Here is a 20,249-nt window from a genome sequence, read left to right as displayed (position 1 = left end):
CTGAGAGACACACTGTACAACACTGACCTAATTCACCAACGGGTACAAAACCTTTGAGTGAAGTGTGAGCATCTTCATGTTATCTCAGAGCATCTTACCGAGGGAGCAGGTGCCTTCACACTGCAGAGATTAGGAGCTCTCTACCAGCCTCCAAAGGTCAAGGCAGTACCTCGAGTGGGTCTCCTGCTGTAAGAAGACCATCATTTCACCCATATAGCATTCCAGCCTATATAATGCAGGGGTAGGGGAACAGCTATCATAGTTGGAAATACAGGTAACTGTGCATTGGTGTATGTGAGCCTTGACTCCTACATGAGAACATAATAGTTGTAAAAGATCATTTTGGGGGGACAGGATGTGATGGGGCCTGTCTTAATCCCAGCAGGCAGATCTTTGTGAGTTTAAGGCCAGCCTGGTCTACATAGTGTGTTCCAGGGCAGCCCGGCAACGTGAAACCCTGTCTCAACCTTACGTTCAAAATAAAGAAATAAATAGAAATAATTTGAAGATGTCCAGGTAACCTGAATATGCACTGTATGTTAGATAATATAGAATGACTGTTCTTGGGTACAGTAAAGGTATTGTAGTAAGGAGATTGTTGTAATTTTTTTTGAATTTTAAATATTTTTAAATGCCTTTACTTATTATTTGACACAATGTATCTTCATTCTATCCATTCCTTCTTAGCCCCCATTATGTCCCCTTCCCACCTTCGTGACTTTGCTGCTGCTGCTGCTGCTGCTGACCTATTAAATCCTAGCAGCCACAGCTGCTGTGGGTTTGTGAGTGCAGCCACTGTGTCGCATCTAGAAGACTATTTTGCCACACTCCTCCCCATCCTCCAGCTCTCACATTCTTCCCACTCCCTCTTAGGTGATGCTCCCCGTGTGGTTGATACAGATGTTCCACTTAGGGGTGAGCGTCAAGCGTCACTTATCCTCAGCACGTCAGCCATGACGAGTCTGCACTCACTGTTGCAGGAATCGTCTCTGGCCAGCGTTGAGAGCGGCGCGAACGTAGCCATTAAGTATTTAGAAGACGGTCTGACGACATGTCCATTTAGCAAAACAGCAGTCGTAGGTTCCCCTCATGGAGGGCCTATAACCTCCCAAGCCATGGTCTTTTGACCAGGCATGAATTCCCTTAATCCAGTCGGGAACTGGTTGGCTGCCCCGCCCCCATAACTGCATTGTGCCATTGTGCCAGTAAGCACACCTTGCCTAGCAGGTCAATGTGAAAGCATTAGAGTTCACTGTTTGGATTATCCATTGGTGACAGCCTACAGAGCACCTCTGAGAGTGTGAACGATTTGGATTTTAGAGATAAAGCACATTGGTATCTACAACACTCAGCAGAACAGTCTGTGGTGGTAGAGCGAGTTCAGGACAGGCATGAGAGCCCGTGGGCCAAGAAGAGAAGTGCAATGTACAGCTGGATTTTGTTCCACTCTTTTGTAAATTTGAACCTTTTTCGTCTTTCTTTCCTTTCTTTCTTTCTTTCTTTCTTTCTTTCTTTCTTTCTTTCTTTCTTTCTTTCTTTCTTTCTTTTTTGCTTTAGGAGACAGTTTCTCTGGCTGCCCTTGAGTTAGCTGTTTAGACCAGGCTAGCCTTGAACTTAGAGATTCATCTGCCTCTGCCTCCCAAGTCCTAGGCCTAAAGGTGTGTACCACCACCACCTGGCTTAGATTTGAACTTTTTAAATAAGAAATCGGGAGTGAATTTTTTTTTTAAAAGCGACGCAAACAGTAGAAAAGGCTACAGAGGGCTTCGGGGATATCGCCAGGCTGCTGGAGTGAGTCTGACAGAAAGTTCTTAACTCCAGTCTCCCAAGCAAGACGTAAAATCTTCCCAGAGATGTTAATAGAGTCAGAAAAAAATTTGCTTCCTTTGGCTCTTCTTGATCATTTATGCTTAAGAGACGAATCCTCTGGCTCTAACTCAAAATGTCATCATATACTTGGTATCTTTGGGAAATTTGTCATAGAAAACCACCCCCCACCAAGGCCTTTTTATAAACTGTCACAGTGTTTGCATGTAACCAGAGGTAATCTCCTGAGATAAGGCCTTCCGGAACTACTTATACCTAACAAAATGTAACTCTGCAGCCTTGTGGGCTGTTTCTATGGAATGACAACAAAAGGTATACACAGTAGAGACACTCTAGGAATGAACCCAGAGTCTTCCCAGCACTCTACCACTGAACTATAGCCTGACATTTTTTAAAAAGATAATTTGACCTGCAGTTGATTAAAGTAGTGATGTGGAAGTCACAGTTATCAGTGCAGCCTCTGTGTTGGGTAATTCCCAACCCTCAATAATTCTTGCCCTAGCTAAGAACTACCCTGAAAGGATTCCCTCCTCGACACCAATGCAGGATTGGAGCTTGAAGATGAGGCCCACGCATGCTAGGCCAGTGTTCTACCACTGAGCCACAGCTGAAACCTTCTTCTGTTTGGTTGGTTTGTTGGTTGGTTGGTTCATTAGTTGGTGGATTTTTTCTATTGCTGGTAGTAATTTTTTGTTTGGTTGATTGGTTGTTTTGGGGGACTGGTGTTGAGACAGGGTTTCTCTCGGTAATCCTTGCTGTCCTGGAACTCGATCTGTAGATCAGGCTGGCCTTGAACTCAGAGATCTGCCTGCCTCTGCCTCCTAAGTGCAGGGATAGAAGGTGTGCGCCACCATGCCTAGCCTCAGCCTTCTTTGTTTTTTATTCTGATTAAGGTCTCAACAAGTTGTTCAGGCAAATCTTGAACTCTTGATCCTTCTGCCTCGCCCTCCTGGGTGGCTTAGGTGACTGCTCCCAGGGTCCAGCTGTCTTTTTCCCTTTCACATCTGGGATCTGTGGCAGTATGTAAGGAAGTCTGAGAATGTAAGTTCTAGCTAGCATCTAATGGTAGTTCATTTTACTTTGGGTTAGAAAATGCTGGGGAAGTAACTGGTTTAGTTTCTGACAGAACATAAATAGTAGAGTTCCCTCTTTGTCATTTTGTGAGTAAATCACATTGAAACCTTGTGTAAAAGGTTATATGGGCTTATAGACTATACCTAGTTCAGAGAAAGTTCTAGAAGGTATGTGAAGAAAACTTTCTACTGCAAACTAAAAAAAACAATAAACTCTTAAGACACCACCAGGTACGATAGCTTATGTCACAGAGATGGGGAGACTCATCATGTGTTCCAGGCTAGCCTGGTCTACATAGTGAGTTTCAGGCTAGTTAAGGCTACAGAGTGAGGCCTGACCTAAACTTTTAAATACATACATGCATGCATGCATGCATACATACATACATATATACATACAATGCTTCATTTAGTCACTGATACAAACCCCTTTTGTTCAATATTAATTTTTCTATAACTAGATCTCGTGTGTGTGTGTGTGTGTGTGTGTGTGTGTGTGAGAGAGAGAGAGAGAGAGAGAGAGAGAGAGAGAGAGAGAGAGCGCTCATTTAAAGCATACAGGATGCATGTTTACTTGGATATTTGTCTGTAGTGATGTATGTTTGTTTTTCTGTGACTCTCAGCTGTTGTGCTTCCAAACATTTAGAATATTAGTGTTACCAGAGAAACTATCTAATCAGATCCAGAAAAGCTGGTTTACTTGTCATGGTCAGATCTTTTTAGGAGTTAATGACCACTGAGTTCTTGGATCTGGAGGTAGGGAGGCAAATTCTGTAGAATATGGTATACAGTGTTTTCCAAGCTCCATATGGGCATTTTGAAAAACTGGCTAACATTGAGTGGAACTAACTTTGGGAAATTCTACCTTCAATGTATCTTTGAGTAGATGGCCAAATATTCTTATAAGTAAGTACAGATCATAAATACTGTCATCTGTATTTCTCATTACTTGGAAGGCCAGAATTCAGACTTCAGTTTCTAGTTTTCATGAATCATTTGACCCTAATATTCTTTCCTAACCTTAATTTCCTCTCTTTCTTCCTATAAACTCTTCTGATTATTTTTTTATTATCAATTATTTTTATTTTTAGTATGCCAAAAAGAGTCGATTATAATGCAGCTGAATGTGGTGGTACAAGCCTTTAATCCCAGCACTCAGGACACAGAGTTCCTGAGTTCCAGGACAGCATTTTCTAAATAATGAATTGAAGGCTAGCCAGGACTACCTAGTGAAACCTTGTCCTTAAACAACAGAAAACAAACAAACAAAAACCATTCAGTTATATACACAACTGTGAAGGCTTTTCGACTGTGTAAAGGGAGAGGTATTTCTGGCTCATCAACAGGGCTGGAACTGTCTCTTCTCCCTCTACAGCCAGTTTGAGTTCCTTGAAGTCCTGTATTTCAGCACATCCTTCCTGAGAACTGTAACTGTTTTTTTTTGTTGTTTTTCTTTTTTTTTCTCTTATATTTTCAACCTTCCTGTTTGAGTATCAACATTACTCTATCAGTTGGGTATGGTGGCACAAGCTTTAATCCCAACACTCAGGAAACTGATGCAGGAGGATCCCAATGTCAAGGCCTGCCTGGGATGAATAGCAAGTTCCAGGCCAGCCTCTGCATAATGATATCTTGGTTTTGTTTTGTTTTCTTTTCTTTTCTTTTCTTTTCTTTTTTTTTTTTTTTTTTTCGGAACTGGGGACCGAACCCAGGGCCTTGCGCTTGCTAGGCAAGCGCTCTACCACCGTGCTAAATCCCCAACCCCATGATATCTTGTTTTAACTCTGCCTCTCACCCTGCAAGGAGGAAAGAGGTGATTGGAGGGAAGGAAAGGGAAGGAAAAAGGAAAGGAAAGGAAAGGAAGAATGACTCTCCTAGTAATTATTTCTTTCATGTGTGTTACCTGGCTCCGTGAATGACAGCTAGGTTGGTGGAAAGGTTGACTCTAGGACTGTGAGCTAACAGTTTCTGAAGCATGATGTAAGACCAGTCCTGCCAAGCCTAGACATGAAAACACCTCCAAGTTGGCACCCCAGCCCTGAGGAAGAGCCAAAACGCCCCTCATCAGATAACTTGGAGGTCTCTGGAGTCTTGTGAATATGGCTAGCATGTAATCAGTGTGGATGGGCAGGACAGCACTTTTGTCTATAGACAGCCGTTCTGATTGGCAGTGCCATTGCCCACCAGTTGCTCCATGGCTTGCCTATCATCCTGAGTCAATTTGTAAGCAATCCTGAGTCAAGTTGCACAAGACACCCACGGGTCATAACAAGGCAAAAATCAAAACTTAGCTGATTGGTGCCAAAGAAAAAGAGATAGGTAGATCAAAGACCAAAAGAGCAGGCAGAATCCAGGAAAATAGGAATCACAGGGCAGAAACAGGAAACCCATGGTGTTAGGAAGTTAGAAGTCTTTAAATTCCCAAAGGTGGGATGAGGGACTTATTAAAACCAACATGAAACTGGAGCTGGTGAGACAAGAGGATCGGACAGCATGAGACCCTGTCTTGATGAAGAGGAAGAAGAGGAAGAGGAAGAGGAAGAGGAAGAAGAAGAAGAAGAAGAAGAAGAAGAAGAGGAGGAGGAGGAGGAGGAGGAGGAGGAGGAGGAGGAGGAAGAGGAAGAAGAAGAAGAAGAAGCCGCCGCCGCCGCCGCCGACGACAATGATGACAACAATAATACAGCTGGAAAAGTAGCTCAGCAGTTAAGAGCACTTTTTGCTCTTGCAGAGGACCTGGGTTTGGTTCCCAGCACCCACATGGCAGCTAACAACTGTCTGTAATCCCAGTTCCAGTTCAACACCTTCTGGTGTCCTTAGACACTGTACACACACATGGCCCATTTATATGTATATATGTGTGTATGTATACATATATGCAGGCATAAATACTCATATACAAAAATAAATTAATATTTAAAATAAAGACAACAGCAGTAACATCAGTCAGTTAAAAAAACAGAAAGGCTGAAATACAAGGTAAAGAAGCAGACACAGATCTAGAAATGGGGATTCAGCAAGGCATGGTTGTCCACCTTATAAAGTCACCAGTACTAACAAAGAAAAAGCTAACCTGGTCTTCAGGTTCAGCCTTCCAGAACTACATGGCAAAACCTTGACTCAGTAGGAGGGGGTGAAAGGCACAATAGTAAAAAGAAATGAGAACACCTAAGAATAGAACTTAACCAAGAGGGGAATGCCACAGCAGGACATAAGGCCCATCAAGAGGGACACACTTTAGCAGAATGTAGGAACCATCAAGAGAATTAGAAATCAAGAGGTAGCATAGGAAGGGAGGCATAAGGCTTCCGTGTGAAAGAGCTTCTGCCCCAACTGGAAAGTCTTGGCTACCTCTTGCTCAGGTGGAAATATACATCAATTTGGGCAACCACCAACCATGGAGGCTTGCTACATTTGACAGTGCTAATCTGAGACCCTGATATGATGCTGCTTCTCTATGTTTAATCTTAATTAGGAAAACAAGAGAAAGAATACTTAAAAAAAAAAAAACTTCTCCCAGACCAAAGAGAGAATCAGCAGTGAAGGCTTGAACACAGTAGGCACTGTACCTCATAATGTCATAATGCCCCAAGTATTGAGACAAAGTCATGTGATGATGTCTCAGCGGTAGAGCACATGCATGATAGGGGGTCTATGTATTACATCACCTGATTCAGTTCAGCTATCTTAAGACTATGTACGATATATGTTAGCACAATACAAAACTGCCCAATGATGATTTCTCCAAATACTGCCCCGAGGAGAAGCGATGTGTGGCTGCACTGTTCATCAGTTCCATGTGCGTCTTCATCTTGAGACCTGGACTGGTTCCCTCTAAGGTCATGCATGCTTTTAGTCTCCCATGCTCTCTAGTCCATTGCTATAACCACTTGGCCGTGACTACAAGGCCTTCTGTGCTTTCTAAACTAGAAAGGAACCTTCTTCTGTGGGTCCATTGTTAGAAGAGATGACTGTTTTCTCTTGACAGTTTTTGTGCTATAAAATTAGGGAGCAAGAATAAATAGTTTCAGTTAGAAGCACTTTGTGAGTCTGATAGGATCGGGTCTTCCCCGCCCTTCTAGCCTGCTCAATCCCTTTGCTGTAATTTTTTTTACCAGAAATTTTCCCTTGAAGTTTTGGTGTCTTTCATCCTCTGAGAGTCTTGCATAGTCCAGGTTGCCTCCCCAACTCTCTGTGTACCTGAGTCTAACCACAAACTTCTGGTCTGTTGCCTCCACCTCTGAGTGCTCATGTATCAAGCCTGTGCCTAGCTTCATTTGACAGCATTTTACAGCAACCACAAAAGATTTCACTGACCTGTCTTCAAATAGCTAGATTTCAAAACCCAGGCTATACCTGTCACATCTTTATATTTGTCTAGCATCTAGCAATTAATTAAAGTATATGTCTCTCTTGCCTTTAATACCAACACTCTGGAGGCAGAGGCAAGAGGATCTCTATGAGTTTGAGGCCAGCCTGGTCTACAAATTGAGTTCCAAAGGGCAGCCTAGGCTATATATCGAGATTCTGTCTCACCCAAACCTAGAATAAAAAAAAATAGAGATGAACTAAGTATTCAGGCATAGTGAGTGTTCTGTTAGAGGAGCTTGATAAACTCATGATGTTCTGTTTATTACTTTTAGAAAGGGTGGCTTGACTTGTGCAAATCTATTCATCTTTTTTTTTCAAGTCTCGTGAAATAATGAAGGTATAGATAGTAAACAGCTAAGGATTATCATCATTTACTGATTCAGAAATTCAGTTGGGTTTGGGTGTCTTTGTGCAGAGAACATTAAGAGCTGGGCCCTTCGTGTCAGAGCTGATTTTCCTCTTTCACAGCGTAGTTGTGTTAACAAGACAGTGGAAAAAGAAGCAAAGAAAAGCACACGCTTGACTTTCCTTCCCAGGGCTTGGGTTTCTGGGTAACAGGAAGAGGCGCTTCCTGCAGCTTGCTATCACTCCTACTTTCCATTTTGCTAATCGGCTCTGTGTTTGCCCACCTGGGCTCCTGGCCGCCTCAGAGGCACATGCTCCATCCAGGGTGTGCTTTAGTATCCTGTTGCCTGTTGAATGTTTGCCACGGGATAGACACCCCACTGGAGGCGAGGCTGCAGCAGGACTTTGCAAACTTTCCACTGTCTCATCGCTCCCAGGAGGGGAACCAGATGTGAGCCCAGCAGGGCCTGGGTGGATACAGCAGGCCAGCCAAGCTCTGGGAAATCAGAGATGCGACATTAGGAGGAGCTCATTTCCTTCCTCTGCAGCATACCTGCCTTTGTTTTAGGAGTTTAGTTTGGTTTTGAGATGAGACTCTTACTATACTAGGTCAGGCTGGCCTCAAGCTTCTATCAATCCTCCTGCCTCTGTCCCCAAAATCATTTAACAACAACAACAACAACAATAATGTAGCCGGGTTTGGTTGTGTGCCTGTAGTTAACATCACTCGGGCTGAGGAACGAGAACTGTAAACCAGCTCTAGGCCTACCCAGTGAAAATTTCCAGGCTAGCCTAGGCCATAGTACAAGAGCTTGTCTCGAACAAAACAACTCACCAATAATTCAAGGTTCTCTTTGAACCTTCAGATCAGATTTGTGCTCTAAACAGACACAACTCTCTTTTCCCCTCTGGCTCTGAGACCCCCACCTCCCCAGCACCTTGCTATAGTATATGAAGTTTGCTTTGATAAACCACTGTTGGTGGTTTAATTAGGACTGTTATTGCTTGGTGTTCTTTCCCTTGTGGATTACAGTTTGCACCCAGTACCATCTGTTTGGTCCGCTGCTGAGTCCCAACAGTGTTAGGAGAAGGTGGCCCCCAATATACATTTGTTAAATGAATATCCAAGCCTGAACTTGAGAAATCCGGGAGCAGTGAGAATTATGATACAGTTCCCTGCTTCCTGGGAGGTTGTGGTGTCTGGAGAGAGAGCGTGACATGCGTGAAAGAGAACGAGTGATAACTGTTAAGTAGGTGGCATAGGCAAAGCAAATTCAGGGAGGAGCAAATCCTGTGGGCTTAGGTGACCTCAGCAGGCTCCACGGAGGGGTAGGGCTGAGGGGAAAAGATGGCTGCCATGGAAAGATCTCTGGACCCACATCCCCCTCACTAGTGTGAGCTCATTTCCTTCGTTTGACATCAACATTTATTGTGTGTCTACTGTGGGTCAAGATCTGTGCTGGGAGCCAAGATTTTATTGGTGAATAAATGGTATACAATATCCAACCTCACAGAGATTAGCTAATAACTAATGTGCTGAAGCCAAGTTGTAGTCAAGGGGGTTACTATAGGGACAGCAAGTGACCCAGATTTTGACTCAGGGTCTGATCTGATTGAAGAAATAAAGCTCTCATTGACACTGGAAGATGAGTCTGTAGTGGGATACAAGTAGGGTTCTTAGTGCTCTGAGCAGAGAGATGTGCATTTATGTTCCAGGAATTGGAAATGGTCCAAGGCTGGATCCAGGAGGACATTGGAGATGCAGTGCAGGGAGGGGGATAGAACTGCAGAGGCCTGAGTGTGAGTTTGGACTGCATCCTCGGGGTAACCAGAAGCCACTGGGGGATTGCAAAATGACTGAAATAAAGGTAATCAAGAGATCCCTTTGACCTCTGTGTGCAGAACAATCAGAAGGTGAGGGGCTGGGCCTGGACATGGATGGAGATGTAGATGAGGTTCCCCATCATTGTGTAAGGATAGGACTTGGTGAATACTACACAGAAGGGTGGGGAAGGAAAAATGGCCAGGATGACACCATGGCTTCTGAAACAACTTCCTGAAATTCTAGAGGAGGAAAGGGCAAATGCGGGCTCCTCTGCTGAATTTTCAGGGTCTGATGACAGAGAAGAGTGAGGAGAGAGAGAAAGCCCAGAGCTGGCTGTGTGGCTGGGCTGAATGGCCCACAGCCTCCCTCACTCAATCCTGTGGTCCTGCAGAGCTCAGGATCTTAGCCAGGCCTCAGAGGCGGTGCACAAAGAGAAGGGGGGACATTCCAAGCCATGGTGCCACATCTGCCAACTTCCCGACAAGAGACAGAGGGTGGGCTCAGACCGAATAACTTGGGGGAGATTTCAATAAAGAGGCTATTTACAAGGGTGTGGGAAGCTTTAGGGAATCAACAAGGCAGAAATCTGGCAAGAGTCATCACAGAGACCCTTTGCCACCCCAAGGCCTGGAGCCAGCAAGACCTTGGGGAGACACGGTCATCTGAAGCACCCTCTCCGTACCCTCTCCGCCCTCACCCCGACCATGTCCTCCTCTTTGCTGCTGGTGCCTCCTGTCGGTCAAACAAAAGGCAGAAACAGCAGCCTGAGGCAGATGTACTCCTGAGTCACAGCACCTTGATAGAGCACCGTGGACAGCAGAAACAGAAGGAGGAACCGAGGATTCTAGAACAGTTACCCTGGAATTGAGAGCATTTGGGAGAGAGTATTTTAGTTTCTGTATTGCAGTTGTGACAAAGAACAAAGTCATTTGCTTAAAACAATATGAATATGTTGACCCTTCAGTTAGAGAGTCAAATGGATCCTGCCGGTATCAGCGAGACATTTTTGCTCTCTAAAGGCTGTAGGGGGGAAAGTCTTCTCTTCTCGTTCCTCTTCTCGTGCCCCTTCCTGCATCTTCAAAGCCCCAAATCATGATGTTCTGACCATGTTCTGTTCCAGCCATGACCATTTGGCTTTCCCTTCTGTCACCTGAATACTTTAGAGTAAATCGTGACCACTCAGATGATGCAGAATACTTTCCCTGTGAGAGGCCCTTAATCTAGAGCAGGAGAGCTAGCTCAGTTGGTAAGATCCAGGTTCCTAAGGTGTAGTACATAACTTTCACCAACATCCCATCTCCCCCAGTCAACCAATCTTCCTCCTAGCCACCCCAACCCATTCCACCAACCCACCATGCACTTTCCTATCCTGCGTTTTTGTGTAGGCCCTGGTCTATCCTAGATGGCTCTTGCACATGCACGTCCCCGCTTAGGACCTTTTCCTTCAAGACACAATGACAGTCTCCTTTCCGGATGACTCTCAAAGCTCCCCTTCCCTTACCCAACAGTTTTCAACCTACTTCAGACATTATTATAACACTACATGGCATCTGTGTGTCTGTCTCACTAAGCTCTGACCTTCCTGGAGGGAGCTTCTCTAGAGCTGTACTTGGCAGCAGGAATACAGCAAATCCTTACTGCATTGAAAGAGCTGACTGAACGCAGAATGCAGAGTTGTCTTCGTAGGGAAGATCTGTTGATTTTTCCTCAAGGGACCAAGTAAAACTTGCATTAGGCATGAAAGTTCGGGAACGAGGCATTTCAGAGGAGTGGAAGGCTGGAAAAGCATGCCTTAGGAGTATAAAGAGCAATTAGGAAGAACGACTGCAGAATTACTAGTCCAAAGAGGACATGAAGCTGGGAGGGAGGTGGGGTGGGGCACTAGGAGGTGTTGGACGGAGGTAGTCGTGTATAGAAGAGATCGAAGGATGTTATTTAAAGGTAGGAACTCTCAAGTGAATTAAAAGAAAACTATTAGAATACTCTCAAAGACATCATTAAAAATGGAAGATAAGGAAAGAAGAAGAAACAAGAGAGAGTTAACTGTGTGAAGAGAGCTTTAGAATGTCTCTTGGTTTCATTGCATGGACTTAAGGGACAACGTGTTCTCACCCAGAGCCTCTAAACTCTTTCCTCAATGAGTCCCATTCTGTGTTCTTCACAGCACTCTCCACCCTGAAAGGGCACAAGTATGCTGCTTACAACTGCCATACAATTAGTCATTGTTCTTCACTGTTTTCAATGGAGAGCAAGGAGAGGCTTTGTAGTAGAGTGGAAAAGCACTCACTACCCTGGGAACCAGAAGCCAGGCACACCTCCAGTAGCAAGGTCTCTGGTCACCACCTGCTCAGTCGAGGTCTGTAAAATCCAACATCCAGTGACGGTGTCGTGCAGCCTTCCTTACAGGGCTGCTCTAAGGGGGGAAATGGTTGGGATAACATGCTGTGTGTGAAAATACAGCAAGCTGCGGTCGGCTCTGGAAACTAAGGTAATTGCCTTTTGGGTCAGTTGTCTGTGTAGTAGAATTTATTGCTAGCCTGGCACAATCTGTTACTGATTTTTCAGTGTACAGTAAGGAGATGACAGTGTTTCTCTTTGTCAGTGGTAGTGTGAAGTCTCAGGAAGCTGGCCCACTTGAAGGTGTGAGAGGAAGGTGAGAGGAAGGTGTAACCATGGCGCTCCCCTTTCAGAAAGGGCTGGAGAAATACAAGAACATCGACGAGGACGAGCTTCTTGGCAAACTCTCAGAAGAGGAACTGAAACAGTTGGAAAATGTTCTAGATGACCTAGATCCCGAGGTTTGTGGCATAGGACTGGAGTGGGGTGCTTAATGAGAGCACAGGAGAAAGGGGCGGGTGGCTTTCTCTTTCAGAGGTGGCTAAAGTCTCCAGAGCCCCAGTCCAAAGTCATGAAATTGTGAGTTCTTCCCCATTGCTGCTGAGCCATTCTTACAGGTTCACAGTGAGCCCAGGGGCCACTGCGGTAGAAACAGCAAGTGTGGGTCTCAAACACTAATTCACTGTAGCTGGGCAAAAGTGTTTTGCAGTGGGAAGGAACAGTCTGATTTAGCCTGGGGCTTGGGGGAGCGAAGAGAACAAATCTTACCAAGTATATTCCAAGTGTCAGCTCCCTTGCTGGGCCCAAGGGTCCTTGGGGGAAAGGACTCTGTTTTATAACTAGAAGTCACACTAGCAGGAGGGACCCACGCAGGATCCCACACGGGTAAATGTCTGAAGTGCTGTTGCAAACTCTTGTGTAGTGTAGTTCCTTTTGGTTTTGTTTGAGACACGTTCTAGTGTGCTCCAGGCTGGCCTGGAACTCATCGTAGCTGAGGATGGCCCACACTTCTGATCTTGCCTCCCTCTCCCAGGTGCTGGGATTATAGATATTTCATTGTGTTAGGGATTTGACCCCGGGGATTTCTGTGGTGAGGCAAGCACTCTGCCAGCTAAGCCACACAGCCTCAGACCGTCTTTTGGGTTTATTGATGCCGGGTCTTGTAGCCCAGATGGGCTGCAAACTCACTCTACAGATGAGGATGACCTTGAGTCCCTCCAGTCTTTACCTCCCATGTGTCTGAGTAGCAGGCATGAGACACAACACTAGCCAGACTTTTTGAAAGGCAGGTCTTACTGTGTAGTCTTGTCTGGCCTGAAACTCACTATGTAGCCCAGGCTAGCCTCAAACTCATAGAAATCCACCTGCCTCTGCCTCTGCCTCCCATTTGCTGGGATTTAAATATATGTAACACTAGAACCAGCCCAGAATTTTTCTTTTTAAGATGGAGTCTCACCATGTAGCTAAGGCTAGCCTGGAATTTATTATGTAGCCCAGGTTGGCCTCTTATGTGTTGGCTATAAGCATGCAACACTGTGCCTGGCTTTATGTCATTTTTTTTTCTCTTTTTGGTTTGTTTCTTTTTGATTTGTTGTAGTTGCTTGTAGGTTTTTGTTGTTGTTGTTGTTTTGTTTTGTTTTGTTTTGTTTTTTTGAGACAGGGTCTCACATAGGAGAGACTGACTTCCAGCTCACTATGTATGCAAGGAGAACCTTGACATTTCTGTTGTTTTACCCGTAAAGCAGAGATTGTATGTGGTACCACAACTGGTATTATCTTATTCAAATATACGGAGAACTTCTATGATGTGTAGATGATTATCATCATAATATCAATTTCTAATATTTTTGTCAGTTTTTGAAAAGCTGGGTGGCTCTTTATAGTGTTCCTTCTGCAAGTATTTTCCCCAGCCCTAATGTCATTATTTTATACTTAAAATTGGAGACATCCAAAATAGTGACTTCCCTCTAAAGAGGTAAGCAAAGAGAACTGTCCATATGGCATTTGCTGGACCAGATACTTTGGAGATTTGGTTTTATTTTTTTTTTAATTTAAGTACAAATTATAGATAGAGATACATGGATGGAATCTTGGGGCTTAATCAGAGCCGGTGGGCATAGTGCCACATGCCTGTCACCCCAACGCTTGGGTGAGGGAGGAGACTGTGAGTTTGGGTCAAACCCGGGCAACATAGTGAGTTCTAAGGTAGCATGGGCTACAAAGGGAGACCTTGACTTAAAAATCTAAAGTACAGCCAGGCATAGTGGTGCATCCCTTTAATCCCAATACTTGGGAGGTAGAGGCAGGCAGGTTTTTGAGAGTTCATGGCCAGCCTGGCTTACATAGTGAGTTCCAGGACAGACAGACAGAGCTACATGGTCCAGAAACTTTGTCCAGAAAAGGAAGGAAGGAAAGAGAAGAAAAGAAAAAGGGAAAAAAAAAGAAAAGAAAACAGACACATAAAAACCCTAAAACAAGAGCAGTCCCTGTGCACATGATCTTAATCCCAGCACTCAGGATGTGGGGGCAGAAGGATCAGGAGTCGAGGCTAGCCTCAGTTACACAGTGGAGCTAGCCTCAGTTACACAGTGAGTTTGAGGCCAGCCAGGGATTCATGTTTGTCAAAAAAGACAAACAAATGGATCTTTTGGTTTTTCTTTTTTCCTTCGGAGCTGAGGACCGAACCCAGGGCCTTGTGCTTGCTAGGCAAGCGCTCTACCACTGAGCTAAATCCCCAACCCCAAACAAATGGATCTTACTTGGGCAGATATAGACATATACTATACTATAATATAATATCCTCTTACCTCTTGGTTCTTTCTGGAGAAGACAGGTTACAAATAAGTGAGTATAGCCATTCTGCCTTAGAATTGTGTGCACACCTGACCAAACCTAATTACGGTGGACACAGAAAGACCTGTTCCCTTCACATACTAGAAGGCAGCTACGGAAAGTCCAAGTACTTCTGTCACTGTGCCCCTTCAGCTGGTTCCCTTCCTTAGCAAAGGTGGTTAGAACATGCACATCCCCAGAGCCATCCTTGAGATCCCACATCTCAGCTGGTGTAGGTGCCCCTGCTTTCCCTGCCAGTGCAAAAGGTTAAAGAAACAACCCAGTCTAGTCAGCGTCTTCCCTTCATCTCATATCTGTCTTGTCAGAGTGCAACACTACCGGCTGGATTCCGACAGAAAGACCAGACCCAGAAAGCAGCCACTGGCCCATTTGACCGTGAGCATCTGCTCATGTATCTGGAGAAAGAGGCTTTGGAACAGAAAGACAGGGAGGATTTCGTACCCTTCACAGGAGAAAAGAAAGGTGAGGCCCACAGACCACGTGTCTTGGCACAGAACGCCCTTCACACATTGTGGACCATCAGTCCAAGGAGCTGGTCTGGGAACAGGAAATAAACCTATGAGCTACATGTGATATTTTAGAACACTGTGGCTTGTAGATATGTGTCCAACACCCAGAGCAAACTCTAAGGTAAGTTACAGCTCATGGGTGATGTCGATGGGTCTTCATGGGTTCACTGGTTGTCACAAATGCCCCACTATAGCGTGGGATATTATGGGGAGCCTTGGAGAGGTCACGGTATATGAGAATTTTCTGCTCAGCTTGATATGAACCTAAAGCTGTCCTCAAAACTAAAGTTTATCAGTTTAAAAGAGAAAAACAGGGCAGGGTATGTGACTAATTAAATGAACACATGGGTTGAAATGGTTCTGCAACTAATTCTGCCAAAATATTATTTTCAAAGCCTGAAGAAAAAGCTTTGAAAACGTAAGAGCGCCCTGACCTGAACACACTGCACAGGCAGTGGTGTGTTTCCCTCAGCCTTTTGACTCATCAACTACAGGAGTCTAGGCAGGCCTTTCTACTCCATCTCAGGTGGTTAGCACCCCATCCCCAACCCTGGAAGCCATGATGAAAAGCATGTTGTCCATTCCTCTCATATTCACCGAGAACTTCCCCAGTGCTGAGCTCTGTGGCAGACCCAGACCTCCAGGTGTATAAGACCTTGACCTGCCCTCAAGAGGGAAGCCTGTCATCCAGTAAAAGGAACACAGGGATGTGACCGAGAAGGCTGCAAGGAGCAAGCCGGTGCCAGGACCCTTCCTGTCCCCTCCTCTCTTCTCTTTCCCTCTCCTTCTCCTCATCCCTTCCTCCTCTGCCCCTCTCCCGCCCCGTCACTGTACAGCCTAAATAGGCTCCTAATTCCTGTCATTCCTGACTTTACCTCCTCCAATGCTGAAACTTCGGGCATGCTGCCTGCACAATGTCCTGAATTCTTGCTGCAGCCTCAGTGTGGGTGTGGCTTCCACAGCACCTTGCCTGCATCTCCTTTCCTTGCTAAGCGCCAGCCCACGTCTTTGCTCATTTTCCCAGACTTATCCAACTCAAGTTAGTTTTCCTGTCGTCTCTTCTCTCTGACCCACATCCCCCTCCCCCTTTATTAAATCAAGAGACTCTCATTAAATGCTAGGCCTTGGATTTCCCTGACCCCTACCCGAATGACCCCTGTGACAGCGTTCATCCTTTTGCTGGTTTACTTTGGTGGTTGTGTGGCATCTGTATCAGCCTGAGAAACTGGATGGGACTGAGTGACAAGAAGGAGGTGCTCCTTCCTCTGAGCTCTAGTGAGGCAGTCTTTGAGCCTCCATTCAGTGGTGAGGAAAAGGGAGCACTCAGCAAGAGTCGTCCCTGCCACTCCCTCTGTGCAGTGCACATGGGCAGGTCAGGGGCCACTGAGAAGGAAATTAGAAAGTAGAGGTGATCAGGTTAACAGCCGCGGGTTACTACAGAATAGGAGCTGTTTCTATGGCAACACAGTTGCTGTTGAACTTACCAAATTGTGACAAGCATAGAGTATAATGTAAAAAAAAACCTTCAATAAAATTCCCAAAATGCTATGTATTCAATAATGGCACAATAATAAGGGGGCAGATTTTGTCATTTCTTCTCTGAGTTGGGGAGTGTCTATGGCAAATTACCCCCAGATTGGCCTCCAGGAGGCTGTGAGCAGGAACTAGCGGAGTGTAAAAGGTGCACACAGTCACCTTAGGAGATGGCCAGCGGGGTAGTTACCCTCCCTGCCATGACAAAACACCTGTCTGAAGCAACTTAAGAAGAGATGGGTCTGTTTGGAGTCACCGTTCAAGAGTACATTCCTATGTGTCATGGCTTCACGGCAGCAGAAGCCAATGACAGAGGCTCACTTCACATCCACAGGCAGAAATCAGAGGGATGCAGGTACTTGGCCCACCCTCCTTTTCATTCAACCCTGACCCCAGCCCACAGATTGGAGCCACCCACACACATGCCACACACACAACTAACCCAGTCTAGAAACTCCCCATAAACATGCCTGGAGATTTGTCTTCTCTAGATCCTCTCAAGTTGATGACAGAACCATTAGGAAGCTGCTTAACTACTAAAGAGAGCTCCAGGGAGTTCCGTGTGGTAAGAGGCAGGATTCCCTCCTTCTCATACTAGATTAGCCCCATCCCGGCAGCTCAAGAGCCTCAAATGATTCGAAACAGCTCAGTGATATGTGTCTTTAATGCCAACGTTCTATCTTCCATTCAGTCTGCCAGCTGTACCCGTGAGGCAGAAGCTCAGTCGTCTTTGTTTTTCTTCTCATTTAAAGGGAGAGTCTTTATTCCCAAGGAAAAGCCTGTAGAAACTCGTAAAGAAGAGAAAGTGACTCTGGACCCAGAACTGGAGGAAGCCTTGGCCAGCGCCTCAGACACTGAACTCTACGACCTTGCAGGTGAGTTCTCAGGGATGGCCCATGTCCCCCATGTGATCCCCAGGCATGCACTCACTGCCCCAGTGCAAACCTGTGAGCTGCTGGTTGGCCAGGGTAACAGCAGCACTACCATATCTATAAGACTGGAGCTTGTGGTGAGCAAGCCATGTTTTAGCCCATTCTCCTGTTTAGATGATTCCCACCCAACAAGACTCCTGTGAGAAACTCAAGAGAACTGATAGGAAATCTCATTGGGAGCTTAGAAGGAGAAAAATTGCAAGCTAGGTGTGGTGACCCATTCCTGAAATGGTAGCATTAGCACACTAAAGGCTGAGGCAGGAGGATTATTGTGAGTTGGAGTCCAGCCAGGGCTACAGAATTGAGACCTTGTCTCAAAAAAGAAAACAAAATTAGGAATTAAAAATTAATGAAGTGATATCCCCATATGCTTTCCAGGATCTTCCACATTAAAATATACTTCTGGATGTCACACATTTATGATCATTTCTTTTTGTTTGTTTTTTGAGAGAGTTTCTCTGAGGAGCCCTGCCTGTCCTAGAACTTGCTCTGTAGACCATGCTGGCTTCAAACCAAGAGATTCATCTGCCTCTGCCACATGAGTGCTGGGATTAAAGGCGTGTACAACCACTGCCTGACTTCAAGCTCACATTTCTATAGAGTTCTTGGTCTCCCTTACAATTGCCATTACAAGCTGGTTTGTGCCAAGACCAAAGCGACTTATAAAAGAAAGTGTTGGGGTTTGGGATTTAGCTCAGTGGTAGAGCGCTTGCCTAGCAAGCGCAAGGCCCTGGGTTCGGTCCCCAGCTCTGAAAAAAAGAAAAAAGAAAAAAAAAAAGAAAGAAAGAAAGTGTTTAATTGAACCGATAGTTTCAGAGGATCAGAATCTGTGCTGGTGAAGCAAAGGCATGGCAGTGAGATCAGCAGAATACTCACATCTTGATTCAAAAACAGAAGGCAGAGAGAGTGCACACTGGGAATGAGTCTTTTAAAACCTCAAAGCCGCTGGAGAGATGGCTCAATGGTTAAGAGCATTGTCTGCTCTTCCAGAGGTCCTGAGTTCAAATCCCAGCAACCACATGGTGGCTCACAACCATCTGGGGTAGAATCTGGTGCCCTCTTCTGGTGTGTCTAAAACCTCAAAGCCAGTGGCACACCTTATCTGACAAGGCCACACCTCCTAGTCCTTCCCAAATAGTTCCACCAGCTCAGGACCAAGGATTCAAACATGTGAATCAATGATGACCATTAGCATCCAAACTCTGATGTACCTATAAAAAAGTTCAAATGATACAAAGGAAATGAAAAGCAAGCCTTTCCCCCAAATTAAGTCCTAAGTCCTTTCTCTTAAAAAAAACAAACAAACAAAAAAAAAAACTGTGATGTGGATGGGTGAACAACATAGAAAGTTCTAGAGTAGCCCAGGCTACATGGTAAGATCCTGACTTAAAAACCTAAAACAAGAGTGAGGGGGTAGTTTATGTTCTTAATCCCCACAACTCAAGAGATGGAGGCAGAAAGCTCAGGTGCCCTGGCTAATCCCACTATGTATGTGAAGTTCAGAGGACAACTTTATGGAGCTAGCTCCCTCTTTCACCCTTGATGTGGGTTCTGAGGATCAAACTCAGACCACCCAGCTTGCATTATGGAGTTGCAAGTATCTTTTCTTGCTGAGCCCCAAGCCCCACCTACCTCTACTTCCCCAGCAGTGAGATCGCTGAAGCACATCTCCACACCCGATGTGTGTCTGTTTCTTACTTAAGTTCTGGGATGCTAACCCAGGTCCTTGTGCTTTCAAGAGAAGTATTTTATGAAAGTTTAGCTGCTTCCCAGCCGCAGAACTCTGGTTCTTATTCCCCTAGAGGATGTATGTAGACATCTATCTTCTTCATGAGGGAATGCCTGCCCTACCTTATTCCAGGATGTCTGCCATCCACACGTCTTCATCCGTCTCTGTTGGCATCAGTAGAGGACATCAGGTTCAGTCTCTGTAGCATCTGACTCACCTCGAGAGGAAGGCGTTTCTCAGTGACTGGGCATCGTGGCCCTGTGGTTCTATGGAGAGATTCCCTCCACGGTTACTGCTTTTCCCAAGGGTTGTCTCATAGGTTTTACTGGAATTGCCCAAAGGAACAATGCAGGGTGGGACTTTGATTCCCAGAAAACACCTAAGAAAAGAGAAAGAAAAAAAGCAATCATTCTGGTGATCCTTGACCCTGGAATCCGAGTAATAAATCCAGAGAGATAATGCAGATAGAACTGCCTTTGTTCTCCGCACTCAGCTGAGCAGACACTCCCTAAAAACCCCTCGGAAATCCTTCTGTGGGGATGAAAATCACGAGCCTCCTCTCGAGGCTGGATCTTTCTAGAAGACCGGGAATAACCTATAGACAGAAGGGCTCACAGCAAGTGAGGGGGCCCTGAGGAGCATTGTCTGTGCTGGTTTGGAAGGTAGAGAGGAGAAAGACAAGTAGTTCAAAGGTAACACAATGGCTCTTCTTTTTCTCCTTTCTTCCCGTCATGCCATGTGGTGGTGCCAGGCACATTCAGAACAAGGTCTGAGGAAACATCACAGAAAGTCCTGCCTGTGCTTCACTAACCTAGCCACTAATTAAGTTAACAATCAGTTGAGGCTAATGAGGAGGCCGACTCTGTGGGCATTCAATGGCTTCCCAAATCACACAGTTAGGATGTGGCAATCAGGGTT

General features: G+C 45.3%; 1 protein-coding gene across 4 annotated transcripts in view; it reads left to right on the top strand.

Moving 5' to 3' along the window:
- Positions 1-20,249, top strand: part of Tmod2 (tropomodulin 2) — a 53,406-nt gene that overhangs the window by 5,838 nt on the left and 27,319 nt on the right. For 2 of the 4 annotated variants that reach the window (XM_006243407.5, XM_008766331.4), the window contains exons 2-4: positions 12,041-12,236; positions 14,934-15,090; positions 17,423-17,545. In XM_006243407.5, the coding sequence (XP_006243469.1) occupies positions 12,111-12,236; positions 14,934-15,090; positions 17,423-17,545 (406 nt within the window). In that variant the 5' untranslated portion in view covers positions 12,041-12,110. Of the gene's footprint in view, positions 1-11,489; positions 11,927-12,040; positions 12,237-14,933; positions 15,091-17,422; positions 17,546-20,249 lie in introns of those variants that run through there. The other 2 variants (XM_006243408.5, NM_031613.2) reach the window with 2 other exon arrangements.

This window comes from Rattus norvegicus, chromosome 8 (assembly GCF_036323735.1).
Source record: "Rattus norvegicus strain BN/NHsdMcwi chromosome 8, GRCr8, whole genome shotgun sequence".
In the NCBI taxonomy this organism is placed as follows: Eukaryota; Metazoa; Chordata; class Mammalia; order Rodentia; family Muridae; genus Rattus; species Rattus norvegicus.
This window is presented reverse-complemented; position numbering and strand designations above follow the sequence as displayed.